We start from the raw sequence: 23,434 nt of genomic DNA, 5'->3' as shown, positions 1-23,434 counted from the left end.
ACTGTTGCAACTTCAGTCACTAAACAAGCAGTTGTAAGAAGAGGATGCCTGTTTTGCACTTATTGGTGCTTTAAATTTAAAACGGAAAGCCGTTTCTTGCTTTGCAGGTTCTTAAGAATCTGGCATGACTCATTGCAGCAACCTGGACAGGAGGGACTTTTTGAAATATCAAAGATATTTCTATCATGGAGAGATGCCCACCGTGCCAGCGAGGGAGCTCCATGCCAAGGGGACCGAGGAGGCTGTGCTAAAATTAGCCAGCACGGGGCAAGCGTCCCATGCCGCCTCCTGACACCACTGAGCAACATCCTTAATCTGGAGTAAATTCACTTCCCCAACAGCATCCATTAAGAGGAGTGGATGGCAAAGAGGAGGGAGCTTTCTGGAATCCGTTAGGAGCTCCTTTGCCCTGTTTCTGAGTCAGGTGCCAGGCCAGCTAATGGGGGAAAAATCTAGACTTTGCTGATCTCTGATGCAGGAAGAGGAAGGGACAGGCCGGTCTGCCACTCATGCCGGGAACCGGTCGAGCGGGAAATGAATTTTAGCCCCTGAATTCACTGGTCTCTTTCCCCTCTGCAGAGGCGTCTTGTGTAGGCTGTGATTTGCTTGGCCAAAGACCGGGACTGAAGAAATTAACAAACAAGGTGGACGCACCACCTGGGCTTCATTCCAGCCTCTCTCCCCCCCGCCCTCCTCCCGTGTAGCAAGCCTGACAGGGACCTTCATAACTTAAGGCCCATGATTTAAACCAGAGACATTCCTCCTCCAGGTAGGGCTGGCGGTTTTTGCAAAGCAAAAAAAAGCAAAAAAAAGAAAAACTGACACTCAGGCCGGCAGGTATCGGTTCCCACCTGTGACCCTCCGTGGCATCCCTTGTCGCTTTCTGCAATACAGACGGATGGAAAAGGAGGTTAAACTTCTGGACAGGATTTGAGGCTCTCAGGACGGAAGGAGAGGTAAGTGGGGTGGGGAGCATAGATACCAAGGGGCTGGGACCCGGGATCTTTGGCGGTCCCTAAATTGTGGATGGGGTTTTTTTGCGGAGGGGGGTGGGCACCGAAGGGACATAAGATTTTGCTTTATTATTTTAATGCATGGTGGTTTTAATGTTTGTGAGCCTCCCAGAGTTACCTCTGGACAAAATGGGAGGCATATAAATTAAATAAATTAGAGGATCATGATGAGGATGGATGGATGGATGGATGGATGGATGGATGGATAGATAGATAGATAGATAGATAGATAGATAGATAGATAGATAGACAGGCAGACAGATGATTCAGAGGCTACAACCACATAGCTGCAGCTTGGAAATGGAGCCGAAAATGTGATCACAAAACGCAGAATCCAGGATCGACGCAGGCTGCAGTTGTGGGGTAGAGATCTCACTTGTATTTGTATGCTAATCACTGCAATTATGGGGAGGGTCTGCAAAACCCATCCTCCACTGCGTCCCCCCAGAAGGCAGGCAGAGTGGGCCACTCTAATGCAGCCGTCATAAGTACACGCCAGTTTGCCAAATGTCTGAATTTGGATGACATGAACCTCTGATGCTGCAATGGTCATCAGTGTGGAAAACATTCCTGTGTGTCTTCTTTTCGGTGCCGTTGTAACTCCGAACGGTCCCTAAATGAATGGTTGTAAGTCGAGGACTGCCTAGGGGCAGGGAGCAGTTCTCAACAGATTCCCTCTGCGTGCCTTAAATAGCTGTTTCCTGAATCGCCGAATTGGTACCGTTCACAAACGGCACACCTGTCTGGAGGCCGAGTGGCTGCCTTCTGGTGAAATTCCACTGCGGGGGCTTTGCTTGCAACCTTGGCCAATAACCAAAGGCTTATTTTTGCATCCACTCAGGCTGAAAGCCACCAATCAATGCTCCGTAAGTGGGCCCTGTCAGATAAGGTTGCTATTCTCAGGTTCTCTTGTTCTGTTGGGTTTAGCTGATGGATTCTCCTTTGACTGCAATTTCATTCAGGGCTCTTTTCAAAGTGGGCATCGAGGCATCCTCCTCGACCCATCCTCCCGTCTCCTGGCTCAGGAGCAGAAGCTTTGCAGGCCCATCAGGGTTTTGGTTACACTCGTCTTGCAAGAATTGGAGATGTTTAGTGAAACAAAGGACTAATTTAATTTAATTTAATTTAATTTATTTAATTAATCCTATTTCTATGCCGCCCAACTCCCAAGGGACTCTAAGGGCAGTGATGGCTAACCTTTTTGCCATCGCGTGCCAGGAGAGAGGGGGTTCGTGCACGGGGGGGGGGTCACGCACGTGCCCACACCCATAATTTTATGCCCCCTGCCCCCGTGAATGCACGCGCAACCCCCCCCCCCCAGCTTGCCCTGCTCCTGGCATGCGATGGCCCGATGGCCCCGTTTTTCTCTCTCCCCAGGCTCTAGAACCTTTCTAGGAGTCTGGGGAGGGCGAAAATGGCCTTCCCCACCCTCCCAGATGCCCTCTGGAGTCTGAAAACAGTCCGTTTGCCTAACCCTAACCCTCCTAGAAAGGCTCTGGAGCCTGGGGAGAGCAAAAAAAAGGGCCTTCCGGTCTCACCGGAAGTTGGCAAACGGGCTGTTTCCGGTCTCCAGAGGGCCTCCGGTGGGTGGGGAAGGCTGTTTTTGCCCTCCCCAGACTCCTAGAAAGGCTCTGGAGCCTGGGGAGAGAGAAAAACAGACCTTCTCTACTACCCCCCAAAGTCCTCTGGAGGCAGGAAACAGCCTGTTTCCCAACTTCTGGTGGGCCCGGAGATCCTGGTCTGTCGGCATGGAAACCAGAGATGGAGACAGCGTCCAGGGTGGCCAAGAGAGTGGGGCTGACCGGCCTTGCCTACGGTGGGGGAAGGGCTGCTGGCAGGCACCATTCCTGGCCCTCCTGCACAAAGGGAGAAAACAAGAGAGTTTTGCAGCAGGCTGGATGTGTGTGGAATCGAGAAACATATTGTGGGTGTGAGGATCAGAGAAAGTCCCCGCATAGTTGCTATTTTGCCAGAAGTGTAGGAGAGCATAAAGTAAGGTGGATGACCTTGATGGAGATAATGCAAAGCAGCAAGAATTAAATAAAACTTCTGTGGAATCCACAACAAGCAGGTAACATCCCTGAGAAGATCAGAATACAGGTTGCCTCCAGAAGCTGCGGCTGCTCCATCACTGGAGGTCTCTAAGAAGAGAAATGGATAGTCACCTATCCAGAACGGTCTAGGGTTTCCTGCTTGATTAGGGGGTTGGACTAGAAGACCTTCGAGATCCCTTTCAGCTCTGTTATCTCTGTAATTCACTGAATTATAAGAAGTGGGGAAGGGGGGAAAACGCACGGGGCAATCAGACTTGCAAAATTCTTCTGTAATATATATATATATATATATATATATATATATATATATATATATATATATATATATATATATATATATATATATATATATATGGGTTGCAAGCATGGGTAGATGCTTGTAAGGTGCCTGCAGCTGGTGTGGTTTTTCTGCAGAAAATCCCGGTGCAGATGGATTCAGACATGTTTTATCCTGCTCGGCTGGGGTTTTTCCAGACCTCGGCTGGGTGCTTTCAAAGATAGGGCAATTTTTGGAATACTGTGTGTGTGTGTGGGGGGGGGGGGGGGTGTTTGCTGTGGAATAGGAATAGGTCTTTCTGCATCTTTGCGCTGGGGATCGGCAAGTGGCCCCTCACCTGTCGAAGGATCTGAAATTTTAGGAGCTGCAAACATGCAATGGACTTTTTGCAACATTGCAAAGAAAGAGTTGGAATTAGCTGCAGGCTTGGGTGGCGTTTAAATTTTTGGTTTTCCACATCCCTCCTAGTTTCTTTTGTTTGGCACTGCTGCTTTTCTAGCTTTTGCTTTCTGAAGAAAGTGGATTTTATCCATTCCCCATCCTGGAGAAATAACAGAATAGCAGAATCGGAAGGGACCCTGGAGGTCTTCCAGTCCAGCCCCCTGCTCGAGCAGGAGACTCCAGGCCATTTCAGACAATTGGTTGTCCCAAGTAATGCTAAAAGATCTCTCGCCTTGAGCAGAGAGTTGGACTAGATGATCTCCAAGGTCCCTTCCAACTCCGTTATTGGGTTATTCTGCCAGCGTCTCCATTTCTGGGCTACACCTGTGTTCACATGATGCTAGCCTGGTCCCATGATGAGATCATGCGCTGAGTCATGCTTTCTGATCGATGAGCAGCCCCTTGCGTCAGCCAGAAGGATGTTTTCCTTCCTAGGCTTCTTCTCTGGCCTTCTTAATTCTGACTTCCTTGAACTTTCTCGGGAGGAGGAAGCCCGCTCAATTCAACTCAATTTTATGACAGCTAAAAGGCCCCAGAGCCGCTTCCAGACACAATTTAAACCTGGCATTCGCCCAAATGGTTGAACACATAAAATATTTAAATCAACATTGCCTAAGAAACCAATCTGTAACTGAAGAGAGAGAAGAGAAGTGAAATTTTGATTCTGTAAAGCATTTCTTGAAGCAGGAAGGACTTTATCATGGTTGGAAGAAGAATCTTAACAGATTATAACAGATTAACAGAGTCGGAAGGGACCTTGGAGGTCATCTAGTCCAACCCCCCGCTCAAGCAGGAGACCCTACACCATTTCTGACCAATGGCAGTCCAATCTTTTCTTGAAAGTCTCAAGTGATGAAGCTCCTACAACCTCCGAAGGCAACTTCTGTTCCACGGGTTGATTGTTCTCACTGTCAGAAAGTTCCTCCTCATTTCTAGGTTGAATCTCTCCTTGGTCAGTTTCCATCCATTGTTCCTTGTCCGGCCTTCGGGTGCTTTGGAAAATAGCTTGACCCCCTTCCTCCTCTCCGTGGCAGCCCCTCAAGTATTGGAAGATGGCTATCCTGTCTCCCCTGGTCCATCTCTTCACTAGACCAGCCATGCCCAGTTCCTGCAACCGTTCTTCGTATGTTTTAGCCTCCAGTCCCCTAATCATCCTGGTTGCTCTCCTCTGCACTTTTTCTAGAGTCTCAACATCTTTTTTATAGTGTGGTGACCAAAACTGGATGCAGTACTCTAGATGTGGTCTTACTAGGGCTTTATAGAGTAGTATTAGTACCTCCCTTGATCTTGATCCTTGTTTAGACCAACATTCCAGTTATTATTGTTAACACGCATGAGCAGATTCTGCTGGATCCCAGAACCAACCCATGAGATACTCTTCTCTGCAGACAACATTTTCCAGATTTAAACTAGGAATGGTGGTTTGCCTAGCTTTGATTGACTGAATAAGCCTCCCTGCATTCACAGGAGCCACTAAATCACGTGAGAGACAAAATTGAAGGTTTTAAAATTCTTGCAACTATCTTTAGAATATTTTTCCCAGCAAGGGTTGAGTTGCTGTCAAGGCAGATTTAAAGTTTGCTCATGTTGCCTGGAGCTGATTCCTGCCCTGGCAGAATTAAAAAATTGGATGTTTCCTCCCCCCCCCCCCGTTTTTTTGCCTTAATTAAGTGGGGGGGAGTTTAAAGAACTCTGGAGTGAGTGGTATATAGAAAAGCCGCTTCCTTCGCATCTCTCCATAACTTTCTGGAATAGGGTTTAGCTTCAGCCCCAGGGCTGAACTGCTTTTGTTCAGTCCTGTTTTTTTAAAATTATTATTATTATTTTTCTTCCAAGACAGGAATTAGCGGGAATTACGGGCAAGAAACCATAAAAATGGTTGTTTCCCAGCTTGCAAAGTCATAAATCCTGTTTGGGAAAAGTTAGACAAACAAGCAGCTTTACTGCACCTTCTCCAAATTGCTCAGGTATACAGGAGACATCCCGTGTGCAACCGTAAGGCCTCCCTCAAGACACAATTTGCCTTCAGAAGTGGTGGGAGCTCCATCACTGGAGGTTTTCAAGAAGAAGAGACTGGAGAGCCGTTTGTCCAGGATGCGATGAGGACTCCTGCCTTTTTCATGCTGTTCATAAAATCCCAGGGCTGGAAGGGACCTTGAAGGTCTTCTAGTCCAACCCCATGTGCAGGCTGGGGAATGCTGGGAGTTGAAGTCCACACCTCCCCCAAGTGGCCAAGATGGAGGGACACTGCTGGATTTGCTCAAAGGGGCAGGAAGCCCATCAGTTTGCACGCAAGCAATAAAACCACCATCCCAAGGCATGAGAATTTACCCACCTTCTCTTCTCCTTTAAAAGGGATTTCAGAGTCCGATGCCAAAGGGATTTGTTGCGTGCGGTCAAATTTCCTGCACGGTCTAGTTTTTTTTCCCCCTCAGGACATGACAGCTCTGCTTGTCATAAAAATCTACTTCCCTAAAAGGGAATTTCATTTTTTTAAAAATCTCCAGACAATCCCCATCGGCTTCATCTTTTTCCGGGCATGTGATGCTCACACACACAAACACACATCCAGACTTGTGGGTGCTGAATTGTGCCAGGTGACACATCGGTTGCACGATCCCAACCGCTCTTTCTCTCAAAGCCGCTGCTGACCAAGAGACTTGTTGGGGCTGGAGTTTCTTTCCTGACTCTCTTCCAAGGTTGTTGGGCAAGAAGGAGCGGGGGGGGGGAACCCTCAACTTACAACTGTTTGTTTAGTAACCATTCGAAGTTACAACGGCCCTGGAAAAAGGGATCATTTTTCACAGCTACGACGGTTGCGGCGTCCCCCTGGTCACGTGATCAAAATTCAGATGCTTGGGAACTGACTCATACTTATGACGGTTGCAAGAGGGTCACGTGATCCCCTTTTGCGACCTTTTGATGAGCAAAATCAATGGGGAAACCCAGATTCACTTAACAACTGGCTGACTAACTTAGCTACAGTGATTCACTTAACAGTGAAGGTCATAGAATGGGACAAAACTCACTTGGCTGTCTCGCTTAGCAACGTACATTTTGGGCTCAATTGCAGTCGTAAGTAGAGGATTACTTGTATTTTTGCCATAATTTTTTTCAGCCAAATTACCTCTGGGTTTTAAAAAATAGATGGGCATCATAGCATATCGATCGATGATGGCCTCGGATCTCTTTCTGGACCAGCCATGAGAAAACGCTTCTTACAAACTTAACGTAAATGGTTGCATTAACAGATTTTTTTGGAATAGAAGTTTCAGCCAATAAAATGGCTTTGCGAGGACCGTTCTGCGATGGAGCTGATCCAAATCCCCAATCGGTCGTGAAGGTCACTTGAGGATCGGTTGGTAAACATGAGAGTCTGCCATTTGAGAGAGGTTTTCTGGCTGAAGTAGATTTGCCGTTTGGTTCAGCCTTGCTAGCATCTTCAGATGTGTGGAAAGCATTAGTTTGACAATCTAGCAAATTCACTGATTGGTCGGATCGTGGTGAGTGAGTCACTTCCTCTGTTTTTTCAGAAGAATTTTAAAAACGTGCCATGCTGCAGGGACCAACCCTCACTTCCTCTTTAGGGTAGTTCACCTGCCATTTAATTCGAGGAAGACCCACCAGGTCGGGGTGGGGGTGGGGGGAGGGAGTATTCTATTGAGTAGAATACACTCAGTTGCACTCATGCATTGCACCCAGCCCTTCTCTCTCTTTTCAAACCGAAAGAGAGGAAAGAACTAAATTTCTGGCTTTCAGCATCAAAGCATAGAAGTGAAACGAAACTGTGGTTAAATTAAAATTAGACTTTCGGGTTTAATTCCCACCCCATGCTTGCAATATGAATAGAAATTCATATTTTGCATTGCAAAATTTCCCCCCCGTCAGAAAAATATGGCAGCTTGGTTACAGAATGACAACAGAGGGGAATAAAAAAACTATTAGAAACTAGACCGAAAGGAGATAAAAAATGGTTAGAGGCAGATTCTTATTTTCTCTATTATATGGGGGTGGGGGGGGGATTGTGCCCTCTGGCCTGAGGGTTTTTGTTTTGTTTTGTTTTGTTTTTTGAGGATTTTTCCACTTGATCCTGAGATTTTGTACTAATTCTCAACTTTGGTTCCAAGGGAGCCCAAAATAACTTTTCTTTTACCATCACAAGCGTTAAAACAACAACAACAAAAGAAAGAACCAGACCTGTTATATACTGTGTTTTCCTTAAAATAAGGCCCTGTCTTATATTTTTTTGAACCCTGAAATAAGCGCTTGGCCTTACTGCCATGCGCTCAATAGCCCCATTGGGCTTATGATCAGGGGATAATGTCTTATTTTGGGGAAAACAGGGTACATACATAGAATAATAAAGAGAATACAGGAATTCCTCGACTTAACTATCACAATTGGAGCTCCGTTGCTAAGTGAGACACTGGTGAAGTGATTTTGACACCTTTTTTTGCTGCGGTTGTTAAGTGAACCCCTGCAGTTGCTCAGTTAGCAACCGGGTTGTTAAGTGAATCTGGCTCCCCCGTTGACTTTGCTTGTCGGAAGGTCGCAAAAGGGGACCACGGACACAGCGGCCGTCATAAATGTGAGTCCGTTGCCAAGGGCCTGAATTTTTAATCACAGGTTAAATGCTGCAAAGGCCAGAAGGATGAGAAACGATCCTAAGTCGCTGTTGTTACTTCGGTCACTAAACGAACGTCTGTAAGCTGAGGACTACCTACAATTGTGATTGTCCAATGCAGACACTTTTGAAGAGAGAGTCTGTCAATCAGGCTTCCTTGTCGACATTACTGGAAGATCATTGCTAAGCAGACGCGCTTGAAACGGAAAAGCAGGCCGAGTGATATCGGAAAGTTTTAAAAAGAAAAAAAATAACCACAACAGGGTCCCAAAACAACAAAGTTGTGATAGGAACCAGTGTGACCCTCCTGGGCTCCCGGAAGGAGAAGGAAGCAGCCCCCTCCCCGGCTGGGGTAACCCTGGCGAGGTTTCAAGAATTGTGATTACTCACCAGGACAATTGACATTCCTGGTTGTTATTAGTCACCAAAGTTAGCCCGGCTGGTGGGAAATGACATGCGCCTGCTTTGGAAACGCCAACCCTGCAAGGGAGGCCAGGCTGAGTTTCCTCAGATGCTGGGAAGGAAGGCACAGGTGGTGCGTTTTTATTCTTCTTCTCCACCTCTGGAATCACCCATTTAATGTGAAGCCAGGATTTTTTTTAAAAAAGGTGCCTTTGTAAACCCACAATCGTGGCTTGGTTGGCAACGTGTGGGAGTGCTTGTGAATCATGACTGTGGGGTGCTCTGCTCGTTTGGGACTCTGGCTTACTGCAAAAGGGCAGAGAAGTTAGCAAAGGGGGTTATTTTTTGGCCCCTCTTTTAAATAAATTCTCCTCCAGGAGCAGCTTCAAACAGAGGCGAGTGAGAAGAGGAGTTAGTTACTTTCCATAGGGAAATAAATAATCCCCTATTAAAGTTATCGGGTGTGTCTGTGTGATGCACAGACAATTTGTGGTAGGCAGGCAGGAGGACATCCCTCGGGAAGGGAGGGAGGACGCAACTTCAACTCCCAGAATTCCCCAGTCACAATCCCTTTCTCTCCAATCTCTCCACTCTGGAGAGCGGGACGGGAGGGGGAAAAAAAACACCAGAGCGTGGCTGGCTGGGGAATTCTGAGAACTGAAGTCTTCAAGGGAAAGAGTTAACCAGGTTAATTCAGAAGAAACCAGGTTACACGCCTCCCCTGCATCCGGGAGGGGGTTCAACCGTATGGGGTTGGCGGGATGAGGGCAGGCGAGCCCCCAGCTCTGACACAGCGCCTCCCGGAGGACCAGAGACCCCTCCCGGCCGGGGTGACGTCAGCGCCGCGTCAGCCCCACCTTCCCCCCCCCCGCCCCCGCCACACCTCCACCGCCGGCCAATCGCCTCTTAAGCCGCTGCCGGGCCCCGGACGCCGGTCTTGCCGCTTGCCGCTTCTTCGGTCGGAGCAGCCGGGAAAAGCAGCCTCAGCCTCGCCCGCCCTAAGAAGCGTCCCCCTCGCCTCCTCCGCCCCCCAGCAGCGCTGCAGCAGCGGCGGGCGCCGCCTTGACGAACCGGAGCGGCCAGAGCAAGAGCCATGGCTTCGGAAGGGAAGGTGAGCCCGGGCGGGCGGGCGGGCGGCGCGGCTTCAGGACCCTGGACCAGGCGCAGCCCCGGCTGGATGGGGGAGAGGAGGAAGAGAAGGGAAAGGAGAAGGGGTGATAAGGATGGAGTGATGGAGGAAGAGGCGAAGGAAAAGGAAGGAGGAGAAGTGATAGAAAAGGAGTGATGGAAGGAGCGGAGGGGGAAGAGGAGGAGGAGCGCGACTCGGAGGGCGAGAAGGAAAAAGCGGCTTGGCGAAGGGAGCCCAGCGCTCCGCGGCTTCTTCCTCCTCCTCCTCCTCCGCCCTGCCAGCTTTGACGCGCGGCAGATCCGGGTTGCGCGGCCGGGGAAGGGCAGGGAAGGGTGCCGGGGCCGGCTCTCCTCGGGGAAGCCTCCCTACCGCTGTCCCTTCCCTGGAAAACTGCCATCCCTTCGCGCGAACTTCGGCCCGTTTTGCGACGTAGCTGGTGGGGAGGTCCCCCCTGGCTCCTGTATCTCAAAAACTCCGAATAAAACTTGGAGAAGCCGGTCCTCCTAGCTCGCTTGTTGAGGGGATGCTGGAGGTGGGGGCCACTGCTTGATCTGGGAAGCCACAGAAGGCTTACCCACAGGATTAAAGCTGGTGTAAAGTTGGTCTCTAACCCTGGAAAGCCTGAGGGAATAGTCCCTTGTTCTGGACTGGGGGTCAGATTCAAAGGATCCCCCCCCACTCTGACTGCCAGCCAACATTGGCAAGCGAGGGGGGGGTCTCCATCAGGACCCCCAACTGTATCCACACTTTGGGCTTAAGTTGAAAGCATTTGCCAGAAGAACTGAGTTGGCAAACAGCAGGCAGCAGAAATCAGAGGCGCGAAGCAAATGTTTGCACGAACCAATAAAACGAACTGGATTAGTCTGAAAAGGCGCTGCGACAGACTCCCGATATTTTTAGGCTGTGCGGTGCTTGTTCAGGTGACGGCACGATTAGAGATGCTGACTTTTACCACTTTCATTTATTTGGTTACTAAATTTATTTGCGGCCCGTCTGGTTGCAAAGGACTCTAAAAAAAATTATTTTTTTTACTTTTGTGTTTTATCCTTTTCTGAGTTAGGGACTTTTAGGTTAGGGAGAGATAAGCCTTAATTGAATTTTTAATTCTAATGTTAATTTGTATGTGTTGTTTTATTGATTGGTTATATTATATAGATCCCTGTTTTGAGGGAGATGGGCAATTTAGAAAGAGAGAGAGAAGAAAGAAAGAAAGAAAGAAAGAAAGAAAGAAAGAAAGAAAGAAAGAAAGAAAGAAAGAAAGAAAGAAAGAAAGAAAGAAATCAGCAGGGATGTTTAAGTCAGCAGGAGGCTGAATTTAAATGAGTTTAAAGCCTCCTTTGTATTTGCTTGGAGGTTGTTTGTTTAAAACTCAGAATTGCTGGGTGTGTGTGTGTTTCCTTTTGTTTTATTTTGACTTTAAATTATGCCAAGTATGAAATTGTAGGAGACGGAGGAAAAAGGGGGTGTCTTTTAACTCACGTACTTAACTGGGGTGGTTAATGACCCAGCACTACGACCTTTGTTGGAGAAGAGCAAAGTTTTCCTAACCAGAATGGAGACAAAATTCTGCCTGTTTTGGGGAGGTCTGAGCATCTCTTTGAAGTCCAGCTTTGCTCTGAAGTCGGTTTTCAAGGCAGGTGGAGAGGAGGGGTCTTCAGCCCTGCAGCTGGGAGCAGTTGATCATTTTTTTTCCTAGGTGACTCTGGCATCCATATTAGGCCCACGTGGGTCAATTTTTTTAAAAAATTTACTGAAAGCAAATATCATCAAAAGATGCTTGAAATTGGGTGGAAGCTTCAGAGGAAGTGGTTCAAGGTTAGGCTTAGTGAAGGGGCTTTAACTTCCACAGGGGAGTTATGGTGAGAAAGACAGAAAAGTGAAGCAGGAAAAAAAAAAGCAGAGATGGCATGTTTATTTGGGGAGGGGGGGGCAGCGACTGTGGGAGGGAGAGGAGGGAGCTGAGAGAGAGGTTACTGAGTCCAGCGGGACAAGGGGAAAAACAGGCACCCTTTGAAGCCCTCAAAAGTCTTGGGTGAGGTTTGAGGCAAGCCCTTGTTTCTCTTCCGAAGGCCTCCCAAATGGGCTCCTTTGCTCTTGGGTTGCAGGACTTGTAGCCAAATCTCACAGGATAACATTTGTCCAGAATGGCAGAGGGTCTCCTCCTTGAACGGGGTGGGGGGTGGGTGGGTCACACTAGACGACCTCCTGGATCCCTTCCGATGTTGTTATTTTGCAATCCCGGATCAATGGTTTCCCTCCATAAGTTTTTTTTTTTGGGGGGGGGGTTTCTCCAACACTGGAGGTTTTGAAGAAGAGACTGAACCCCCGTTTGTCCAGAATGGCAGAGGGTCTCCTGCTTCAGCAGGGGGGGTTGGGCTAGAAGACCTCCAAGGGACCTTCTGACTCTGTGATTCTGTGTCCTTGTTAAGCAGGGACTTTTGCGTCTGTTTTGAATTTTGAGGGGCTTCCCCACCCAGCAGGCCAGTCCCCCTTGGAACATCCTGGTTTCCTTGTAAGCTTTTGAAGCCAAATTTTCCTCTATTTCCAAATGTGGCAGTTTAGCTTTTTTTTTTTTCCCCCTCAAGGACTTTTTTATCCAGCTGCTTCTGGTTCTTCCTTCGGCTTCAGTTTCTGGAGTTCGTCCCCCCCTGCTTGGCTGGAGAGGGAAGGGGGCCCCCCTGTAAGTGGCTGAGCCCACCCCAGAGGGCTTTGGAAGGGTGGGCAGCTTCTGCTTCCCCGGCCTCGGCCCTGTCTGCCCACCCACCCCCCTTTTTACTCCTAAGAATGGGGTGTGCGGCACCAAGACCACACAGCAGTCAGCTCCACAAAGCCGGGCAGCAGGGAGGGGCCACGAGAGTGGAAGAGCGGAAGAGCCGGACTGGAGTTTTGGCAGAGGCTGAATTAAGATCTGGGTTTGGAACGGCTTGTGGGACGACGTGACAGTCAGGAGCATGCCACTGCGTATGATTTTCCACGGGAGGCGGGGGGAGAGCCCCTTTTGCAGAAAGAAACATAGGCCCTCCCTCTCCCTCGGCTGGTTGGGTCTGCTCTGCAAAGTCTAGGAAAACATTGATGCAAAACAATCTTTTTTGGAAGAAGGCGAGGGGGATATATAAATAAATATATATATATTTAAATTTCCCTTTTTCCAGCTCCTTCAAAGAGGCTGGAGAGACAATAGGGCTGGCTTTGATCTCCTAGGGCAGAGGCCCAGGGATGGGGGGGCGGGTGCGGGGGGGGGGGAGCTGTCCTTGGGGCATTGTTGGGAGAAAGGAGAATAATAAATATTGGTGAATGGATGTTATTGTGCCTTGCTCGCTTGCTCCAACCGTCACTGGGCTTCCCAGTGCTTCAGAAGCTCCTGGAAGGTCAGGGAAGGCGCAGTTGGAAGGCTGCGTCCGGTTTCGGTCACCACAACAGAGAAAAAGATGCGGGGACTCTGGAAACAGTGCAGAGAAGAGCAATAAAGATGATGGGGGGGGGAGGGCGGAGGATAAAACATAGGCTGAAGAATGGTTGCAGGAACTGGGTCTGTCTAGTCTAACGAAGAGAAGGACTGTGTGTGTGTGTGTGTGACATGATAGGAGTCTTCCAATATTTGAGGGGCTCCTACAAAGGCGGGGGGGGGAAGGTCAACCTATTCCTCAAAGCAGCAGAAGGTAGAACAAGAAGCGACGGGTGGAAAGTAACCCAGGAGAGATCCAATCTAGAACTAAGGAGAAATTTCCTGACAGTGAGAACAATGAATCAGTAGAAAGGCTGAAGTTGTGGATGCTCCATCCCTGGAGGTCACCCAGAAGAGATTGGACAAGCATTTGCCTGGAAGGATGCTCAAGCAGAGGGTTGGGGTAGAAGACCTCCAAGGTCCCTTCCAACTCTGTTTTTCTATAATCCCAGGCAAGTTAATGAATGGAATAGCTTGTCTCCAGAAGTTGTGGGTGCTCCATCATCGGAGGTTTTCAAAAGTAGCCATGTAACCAGGATGTAAGGTCTCCTGCCTTGAGCAGGGGGTTGGACTAGAAGACCTCCAAGGACCCTTCCGGCACTAGGATTCTAGGATTCTGAGAAAGATAAAGAGACATGCCATCCAGAAGGAGGGGGAGATGGATGGACGGATGCAACAGCTTGCCTCCCCTGTGCTCCATCACTGGAGGTTTCCCAGGAAGAGATGTGGACTTCCATTCCCAGAATCCTCTGCAAATGCTAGAAGGGGAATTCTGGGAGGAGAAGCCCAGAAAGTAGAACGTGGCTCAGGCCTCGTGGCTCAGCCTGTTCAGACTTGACTCTTTAACCAGCCTGAACATCAACTGTCGTTTGTGGCTGAGTCAGAAGGAGAAGCTGACTCAAAAACGGTTTCCTTCGCTTGACCTGATTTGCGGGTTTCCCTCCCACCCCCTCCTTTGTCAGCCCGGCCTGCTGTTGGGAATAGGCACTCTGCACATGTTCAGGAAGGCGATTCGAACCTTTTGCTTCTGGCCATGAGCAGATGACCAGGAAAGCAGTTCCAAGTTATTTTTCCCGCTGCCTTATTCAATCTCTGATGTTTTCCTTCTGGGGTGGAAAGAAAATGGAAAAGCTCCTCGGTTGACAATAACAATAAAAACAGCAGCAGCAGCAGCAACAACAGGGGGAGATGGGAAGGAAGCGGTGCCGATATGAGAGGAAAACTGGTACCATGGGAAGAAAAACGGCAAAGTTTTGGAGAGGTTTTGGGAAGCGACTTTGTTCGAAAATCCCCTCTCCGTGGTGCTGAAAGTGGGTGTCTTTGGGTTGGCACATGGGGAGCCACTCTGAAAAAGTCTCTGTTTTCCAGAGAACCCCTTGGCACCCCTTTCAGAAGGACGAGATGGGAAATAAAGTTCGAGAAAGTCTCTTAGGACCCTGGCAAGTAAATTTAAAAAGAAGTTAACATTAAGATTCTAGAGCATGCCTGGTGCCCGTCTTCCCCCCTCCTTCGCCTTACTATTTCTCCTGCACATGCAAGATAGACTGCCACGGAAGGTGGAAGTTCTCTTGTTCACCAGCCAGCATCCAGAACCCCTATCCAAGCTGTTTGTCCATAATGTGGCTTGTTTTGGGCTTAGCACAGCAAAAGTCTCATTCGTGACATTCAGCCTTGTTGGCATTATTGGGTGCTTGGGAAGTTTTACTACCACAGAAAGGGTAAAATTGAGAATTTGCTGAGATGGGCTACTTATTTGACTAGGGAAAGGGCCTCATTAAGAGCCATTAATGACTGGAAACTCTTTCTGTTTAAGATAGAAAATTATCTTGCTGGTTCTGCGGTTTCGATGATTAGGGAAAAAAGATTATAGAAAGAATTGTGCTGCAATTAAATTAGAAGCGGTGAGAGAATTTTATAACTTCTGAGATATAGGATAGAGATTAAAATATAACTGCTAAGTGGAAGATCAGAAGCCATTTCTTTATATATATACAGTACCTACATTTTTCTCATTATTTATATGGATCAAACCATATTTCTTAACTGCTTGTCTCCCTTACTATCTCTTCTTTTGTTTTTCTGTTTCCTTATTTTCTTTTTTTCCTGCTTTTTCCTTTCCTTTCCTGTTTTTTAAAGTTTTCCCACTTTTTCACCTTGTTTTTTGAATGCATTTCTATTATCTATGTACAATCTTTTAATTTAAAAAAAACCACATTATTTTTTTTAAAAAAAGAAAAAGTTCAGCGGGGCTGTATGAGATCATTTCAGGAGAATCAAGTAATTTATTATTATTGTTATTATTCCTGGGTGGAGTAGCAATTTGAAATATGACTGGCAAAAACACATCACCCTGCAGGCATGTTTATTTGTAGCTTTTTTTTGAAAAGCAAACAGAATGACAAAGAACAAGGGGTTTATCCTTTCTCTTTTCTCTTCCCTTCCTTCCTTCCTTCCTTCCTTTTTCTTTTTCCTTTCTTTCTTTCTATCTTTACTTCCTTCTCTTTCCTTTTCCTTCCTTCCTTCCTTCCTTCCTTCCTTCCTTCCTTCCTTCCTTCCTTCCTTCCTACCTACCTACCTACCTACCTGCTCTGTTATTCTTTTGTTTATTCTGTAAGAAAAGGTCTCCTGCTTGAGTAGGGGGGCTGGATTAGAAGACCTCCAAGGACCCTTCCAACTCTTATATTCTTCTGCTATTCTCTTCTTCTATGATGCCCTTTCCCTTAAGAGCGGATTGGTAGAATTCAAATGGGACCCTTCCCAGTTCAGAGACCCTGCAGCCTTCTCGATGCCTGCATCATGCAATGGTCAGCTGGCGGAACAGAAACCCGATGGCCGGGAGCTGCAGGCCAAATGGGGACATTGTGTGCCTGTGCACAGCGTTGGCCACTCATTGGTTGCCAGGACATGCCTCTTTCCCCCCCATCCACCCCCCCTGCCTGGAATCTGAGGCCGGTGGACGTGGGCAGAGGCACCCAGTCCATGCCCGCTCGTGCAGAAACCTCCCCGAAGGCTGACTGGTACAAGGGGGATCCACAGTGCCAAATTCAGCTCCCGGGATGCGCTACGTGGCCGCGGGGGCGTAGGAGGAGGTGGGATTTCAAACCTGGCCATTTTTTAATCTCCTTTCTCGACGTCTGGAGCCAAGGGACTGAGGCCCGGGACTGATGGGGTGGGCGCCTTCCTGTAGATCGGCCGGCCTTTTTCCCCCAATTCGCATTTTTTGGGGAGAGGCGGCAGAAAAGTTTTGCAAGAGAGTTTAAGGCTTTCTGCTTCATTTCTTATTTATTTGGCCAAGAGTGGATAGGTAGACAGACAAGAAGTTTGTCTCCAATGCAGAAGCTCTCAGGGTTCTCGCAAAACAACAGAAAGTATATTAATAACAATAATAAGAATAACAGCAGCAACTATAATGATGATGCGGTCCTTGACTTACAACGGTTCATTTAGTGACCGTTCAAAATTAAAGCAACACTGAAAAAAAAAAGAGTTAGGACTGTTTTCACACTTAACGACCGTGACAACCATCCCTCTGGTCACGTGATCAAAATCCATATGCTTGGCAACTGACTCGTATTTATGACGGTCACAGTGGCCCGTGTGTGTGTGTGTGTGTGTGTGTGTGTGTGTGTGTGTGTGTGTGTGTGAGACGTGATCCTGTTTTTGCAACCTTCTGCTGAGCAATGTCCATGGGAAAGTCGGATTCGCTTAACAACCATGTTGCTAACTTAACAACTGCTGTGACCCACTTAACAACCGAGACAATAAAGGTCGTAAAAGGGGGGGTAGGGAAATCCACCTGTCAAGTGTTTCCCTTAGCAACAAAAAATGTGGGCCCAATAGTGTTTGTAAGTCGAGGACTGCCTGTACAGAATAACAACAGAGAGGGAAGGGACCTTGGAGGTCTTCTAGTCCAGCCCCCTGCTCAAGCAGGAGAATGGGGGGGAGAGGATCAGTACCCCCCCCCCCACGAAGCCTCTTGGTTTGCATTACCCCGCCCTGAAATCTCCAGGTGTCTTTTGGCTCCTTTTACACACCTGGTAAGACTTTTGCAACCTCGTCTTAGCTGGCAGGGAGGCTACCGCAGCCTTCGACGTCAGCCAGAGACTCCGGGGGCTGCCCCTTCTGCACTTGCCCTGGCTGGGTGTCACAGGCCTGGCACAGCTGGTCTGCCAGCCCCCCACTGGGTGTCTTTATTGGAGGGGGGGGGAGTCCAAAGAGGCTGCTTGGGGAAGGGGAGGGGGCTGCTTCCACCTCATCCATACGGCCACTTTCCCTGACCAAACCACGTTTTGTTAAAAGCCTCATTTGCAGGTAGGTCCTTGTGTAGCAACGGTGGGAAGTCACACGTGGGAAAAAGTGACCGATGGCTATAGTTCTCGCACTTACGACCGTCGCTGTGTCCCCTACAGTCAAAATTGGGGGGGGGTGCTTTTAACAGCCCTGTATTTATGACAGCTGCAACATCCCGGGATCCCTTCTCAGCTGGCTTCGCTGGCAGAGCAAATTCAATGGGGAAAAAAGATGGATTCGTTTAACGACCGTGGAACTCGCTTAACAACTGTAGGGATTCACCAAACCAAAAAAATGGTTTAAAATTGTATCATGAGGTGTGAATCACTCAAACATCACCGACTTGGCGATGGAAATTCTGGCCCTGATTCTGGTTGTAAGCCAGGGACTACCTGCCCTTATGGCTACAAAGTTCTGTTGCTAAGTGAGACAGTTGTTAAGTGAATCTTACGACCTTTCTTGACATAGATGTTAAGTGAATCCCTGCAGTTGCTGAGTTAGTAACCTGCTTGTTATTAAGTGAATCCAGCTTCCGCATGGTCAGAAGGACACAAAACGGATTACGAGACCTCGGGACGGCTGCGACCGTCGCAATTAGGGAACTGTTGCCGAGAGTCTGAATTTTGATCGCGTGGAGACAGGGAGGCCCCTTTTTTCAGGGCCATCGGAACTTCGGTCAGTAACTGAACGGTCGTAAGTCGAGGATCGCCTGCAGCTGTCGTGCGGTGGAAGTCCGGAGCCCGGGGGAGGCTGAAGGGGTTAAAGTTGTAAGCAGCTTAGGGTTGCAGGAGGAAAAATAGCTGGAGGAGGGAGGCCAGACGTCTTGTGGGGTGGGGAGGTTTTACTGGCCAAACCAGCTCTGAACAAAGAGACTGGGGTTTTTTTTTTCTTCGTCTTCTTCTCGTAGGCGGGGGGGGGGGGGAGGAAAGAATGGGGGGGGGGCGCAGTTTGCAAACTTGACAGTTGTGTTGCAAGGGAGTGGAGGTGGCTGTGCGTGGTTGTGTCCTGGCCTGCTCTGAGCAGCCGGTTCACAGTCCCAGGAGGAGGAGGGAGGGGGAGGGGGCCTCCCAAGTGAATTGGGGAGGGGGGCTGGGCTGGGCTGGGTGGGGGAGGAGGGAGTAAAACCGGTCGTGCGAAAGGCAGACCCTGGCATGGAGCCCATCGGCCTCCTCTTCTCTCCCACCCAACCCCTGGGAGATGTTTCTACTAGCGTTTGCAAGGAATCCTCGGGTTATGACCATCCGTTTAGTGACCGTTCAAAGTCACAAGGGCGCTTTAAAAAGTGACTTGTGACCGTTTTTTCACACTTATGACCGTCGCAGCCTCCCCGTGGCCACGTGATCAAAATTCAGACGCTTGGCCACTGACTCACATTTATGACGGTAGCAGCGTCCCCTTTGGCGGCCTTCTGACCAGCAAACTCAATGGAGAGGCTGGATTCACTGAACGACCGTCTGACTCACTTCACGGCTGTGGCGAGAAAGGTGGCAAAAGAGGGCAAAACTCAAGACCACGCAGTTCAGGGTGGCAGGGATCTTATTTTGAGACCCAATAAATGGCTCTTTTCCCTGGCGGTTGGTCTCCGAATCTCCCTGCGGAGATTCTGTGGTTCCTCCTGCAAGTTTCCTGCCCACACGGGGCTGCCTCGCCACCAGCTGAAGGACTCTGATGCCAGGAAGGCGAGATTCGCATCTGGGCCCGCCCGGGTCTCAAACACGCCTCCTCCTCCTCCTCCTCCTCCTTGGCCCGAAGGAAGCCTTAATCCGTCGGAATCATCAAGTCTGCCAGGAAGGAGGGAATCTGCTGCGTCATCTTGGGTCTCTGGCAAAGCCCTGGGCATGTGATTGTGGTTGTGGTCGATTATACAACCGGCAGGCGGACGGAGGGGGCCGTGCCTCACGCTAAACCTTCAGACGTCGTTGCTTCCCTCCCTGGAATCCGCTGCTTGGATTCGGAGATCTGTGTAGCTCGCTCCAAGGGGCTCCCTTTCATTTTGGTCCCGCCGACAAGCAGGCAGGCGAGGAATCGGGTGCGTCTCTCATAGTGTTCATTTTTTAAAAAAAAAACAACCCCCCCCCCAGTTCCTTTTAGTTTGTAGGTTAAGTCCAAGGCAGAGCCTCGCAGGGCCCTTGTCTCCTCTGGCTTGTCTTTTTGAGGAGGGGGGTTGGGGGCAGAAGTCTGTTTTGCAAAGAAGCACAACATTTTTTTAAAAAAAAATTGTTTGGTAATTTTGAACACTGACTTTTTGGGGCTTGGGCCCTTTGGGGTTACTTCCTTCTTTCCTTCCTCGCTCATCCTTCCATCTCTTCGTCCCCTCCACTTCCCTCCGTGCCTCCTTCCTTTTCCTATTATCCTTCCTTCCTTCCATTTTTCCCTCCTTCTCTCCATCCCCATCTTCCTCCCTCTTCCTTCTTTTCCCAGTTTTTTTCTTCCTTCCCTCTCTCCCAATTTATCATTTTCTTTTCCTTCCTTCCTTCCTTCCTTCCTTCCTTCCTTCCTTCCTTCCTTTCTCTTTCTTTCTCTCTCTCCTTTCCTTCCTTCCTTCCCCTGGTCTTTGCCCCATGGTGTGATTTTGGGCTCGGCTCCTGCCTTCCCTTTAATGGGGTGATGGGACAAAGGTGAATTTGCAGGTGTCTGTGTGTCTTTCATGTCGCAACCACAGCCACACCCTTGGGGAGGCCCTGTCAGTAACCAAAACAAAGGGAAATTGCCAAAGAGAAGCAGGGAGTCTGGCCAAGTTGCACGGGGCGGATTCGGCCACCAAAGAACCAACTCCAGAAGTTTCCGAAAGGCCATTTTTCCTCGGGTTGCATCAGCCAGGTTAAAATTTTTCTTTTCCTGGTTTTGATTTTATTTTTTTTGTTTCAGGTGTACACGGGTGGTCCTTGACTTACAACCGCAATTGAAGCTCCAATTTCTGTTGCTAAGCAAGACAGCGGTTAAATGGGACATGCTGCCCCATTTTACGACCACCCTTGCCAAGGTTGTTAAGTGATTCACTGCAGTTAAGTGAATCCGGCTTCCCCATTGACTTCGTTGGTCAGAAGGTCGAGCCCAGGACACTGCGACCGTCGTAAATATGAGCCGGTTGCCAAGCGTCTGAATTTTGATCCCATGGCCACGGGGATCCCAAGTCCCTATTTTCAGTGCCGTCGTAACTTCAAACGGTCACTAAGCCAACGGCTGTAAGTCGAGGGCTGCCTGCGGTTTGATTGTGGCTGCCGTGAGTCCGAGGGAGACTTTTTCCCTTCTAAGGCGGCTTTTCCGCCTGTGTGGCGTCAACCAGGCAGCCTTTCTCGCGCAAGAGACGGGATCCAGAAGTTATTTTCCCACGATCCGGGCGAAGGGTGGGACCATCTTCGAAATGTTTGCCCCGCTGTTCTGACCGGGGCCTTTTCCTTTTTTTGAAGAAAAGCTCTCCGAGGGATGTGGGGCTGCTGAGAAAAACAGATTGCTTTCCCTCGTCCTTTTCAAGTTGGACCAACCGCCCAGCCCAGGAGCCGCTCCTTCCTTCTGAAGCCCTGCCAGGGTCTCCTTGGGGTTTAGGGAGGGTCTGGACGGACCCCCTTTGATGGAGGCTACGCCAGCAACCTCGGGGTGGGGCTCCTTTCTCGCATTCTTGCTCAGGGTGAGGGTGAGGGCGAGCAGGGCGAGCTGGTGTGCTGGGTTGGCTGTGGGGATGATGGGTTTGTGACCACTGATGGGACATGACCCCCAACCAGTTAAGACTTCCACACCAGAGACCTGGGGTAGACGAAAAAGTGTTGAAAATGCACAGCTTGTAACGGGGATTTGAACCCTGGGCTTCTTGAGGGAGGCCTGCAGCCAGGTACGCCCCTCCGTAATGAAGCAATGCTAGTTTAAAGATGGTTTGTCGAACAAAATATTTTTAAAAAAATTAAATAAAATAATTTGTGGTTCCCAGCATAAACCGAGTGCGTTGCAAAGGGCAGCTCAGATGCTGAGTTTATAGTTCGCCCTTATTTCTACAGATAGTCCTCGTTTATCAGTGGCCTTGTTTAGCGACCACCGTTCGTGCTTACAACGCTGACGGAAAGGTAACCTTACAGCCAATCCTCGCAGGGACGGCCTTTGCAGGAGAATTACGTCCTTGCTCGGTTCGACTAACCTCTTGGGTGGTTCGGCCGTGCAAAGTTGCCGGTGCTTGGGACTCAAAGACAAAAAAAAGGTTTTTTTCAATGGTTTTGGAAAGAAAATAATGGGGAAGAAGTTTCTCCAGCTTTCATGGCCTGGTTTTGGAGGGGGGGGGGAAAACCTGCTTTCCCCCTTCCCCATCCCTGGCCCCAAAGCCAGCCGGCTTGTGCCCCCCCCCCCTCCTGGAGCTGGGTGCAGGGAATTGCAAAGCAGCCTAAGACCAGGCAGCTTGCCCCAAATCCGATTCACGAGGCTGCCAGTTCAGCCTCCTCCTTCCGTCCGGCGATACCCTTTGGACCCCTCTGATGCCCGAGGGGGAGACCACAACAATGAACATTCAGAGCGTGAGAAACGGAGCGTGTTATTGGGGCCGTGAGAGCCTCCCAAAGCCGCTTAGGTCAGCTGGCGAGAATTGGATGTCCGGATTACTGGTGCGGAATTGGGCGAGGTGAAGCGTCCGGGATTGCGGTCGCCTCTCGTAACCAGACAGCCCGAACAAGCCCGCGATTGATAACTTGGTTAGGTGGGGAGGGGGCGGCGGCTCAGAAATTGGAAAATTGGCGGAAAAAGGCTGGCTTGCGTTTGAGCACAAATTGGCTTGCGTAACTTCAGGGAGCGTAACTTGGTTTTTCAGAAGCCGTTTTTTTTATTGTGTCTGTCAAATCCTAAAATAGGGGCAGCCAAGGCAGGGCAAAGTACAGGTAGTCCTCAATTTACAACAGTTCATTTACTGACCATTGAAATAACACTGAAAAAAGTGACTTTAATCTTGCAAGTCTGATGATGCTGTTGCACTCCCCCCCCCCCTTATACCTATGTAAAATGGGGGGGGGGGGTTGTCTACCTGAACCGCTTCTGAATGTCATCCTGTAGTTCTGGACTTAATAAAATGCTCTGGACCCCAATTTTGTCTCGCTTACGATCACTCTTGGTGGCCTGACTTCACTAAACGGTGCCAAAATTGTGTCCTTAGCCACGCCGGTTAGTATCGGGGCCTATCCCACTTTCACCAGTTGCTGCCCTGTTCTTTGCTTAGGTTTCCCCAGTTCGACTAACTGGGGTTTGCTCTTTCTTCCTCTCCACAGATGACTGCCCATTTGTTGCTGGCCGTTGGGGGTGCCGTGTTGGGGTCACTGCAGTTCGGGTACAACACCGGAGTGATCAACGCACCGCAGAGGGTAAGAGCTCCTGCCTCGCACCACAAAGACACACAACTGCGTTGTCCTTTGGGAGGAAGAGCCAGCTCGCCTCAGCTGCCCCCAAGGGTTAAGAGAGCCAAATGGGTTGTGAAGTGAGCAGCTCATTCACTAAGCAAGTCCGTTTATTCCTGTTGCTCGAAACCAGGGCAAAACCCCGTAAATTTTGTCATTACGATCACAGAATGCTTTGACTGGCTGTCAAAGGGGAGAGGGTGCCAGGCGCACGAAATGCGGGCGTGTAGATTTGTGTGTGTGTGTGTTGCCGTTGGAATTTTGGAAGCAGGGTGTAAGTAGTTTGGGGAGGGGGGGGTCTGTCGTAACTTTAAGCGAGGACTGTCTGGAAAACAAAGTGTACTTACTCTGTGGACCCACCGAGCCAGGCAGGTGCCACTTATCCGAAGGGCT

General features: G+C 49.3%; 1 protein-coding gene across 3 annotated transcripts in view; it reads left to right on the top strand.

The window, feature by feature from the left end:
• Positions 1–297: 297 nt before the first annotated feature.
• The window catches only part of SLC2A1 (solute carrier family 2 member 1), a 33,605-nt gene continuing 10,468 nt past the window's right edge, over positions 298–23,434 (top strand). Inside the window, exons 1-3 of one of the 3 annotated variants that reach the window (XM_070956363.1) lie at positions 9,573–9,903; positions 10,627–10,655; positions 22,916–23,008. In XM_070956363.1, the coding sequence (XP_070812464.1) occupies positions 9,573–9,903; positions 10,627–10,655; positions 22,916–23,008 (453 nt within the window). Of the gene's footprint in view, positions 957–9,572; positions 9,923–10,626; positions 10,656–22,915; positions 23,009–23,434 lie in introns of those variants that run through there. The other 2 variants (XM_070956361.1, XM_070956360.1) reach the window with 2 other exon arrangements.

Source organism: Pituophis catenifer, unplaced genomic scaffold (assembly GCF_029215685.1).
Source record: "Pituophis catenifer annectens isolate HBS135680 unplaced genomic scaffold, rPitCat1.0.hap2 SCAF_18, whole genome shotgun sequence".
NCBI classification, from domain to species: Eukaryota; Metazoa; Chordata; class Lepidosauria; order Squamata; family Colubridae; genus Pituophis; species Pituophis catenifer.
The sequence above is the reverse complement of the archived record's forward strand: the minus strand, read 5'-3'. Positions and strand labels throughout refer to the sequence as shown.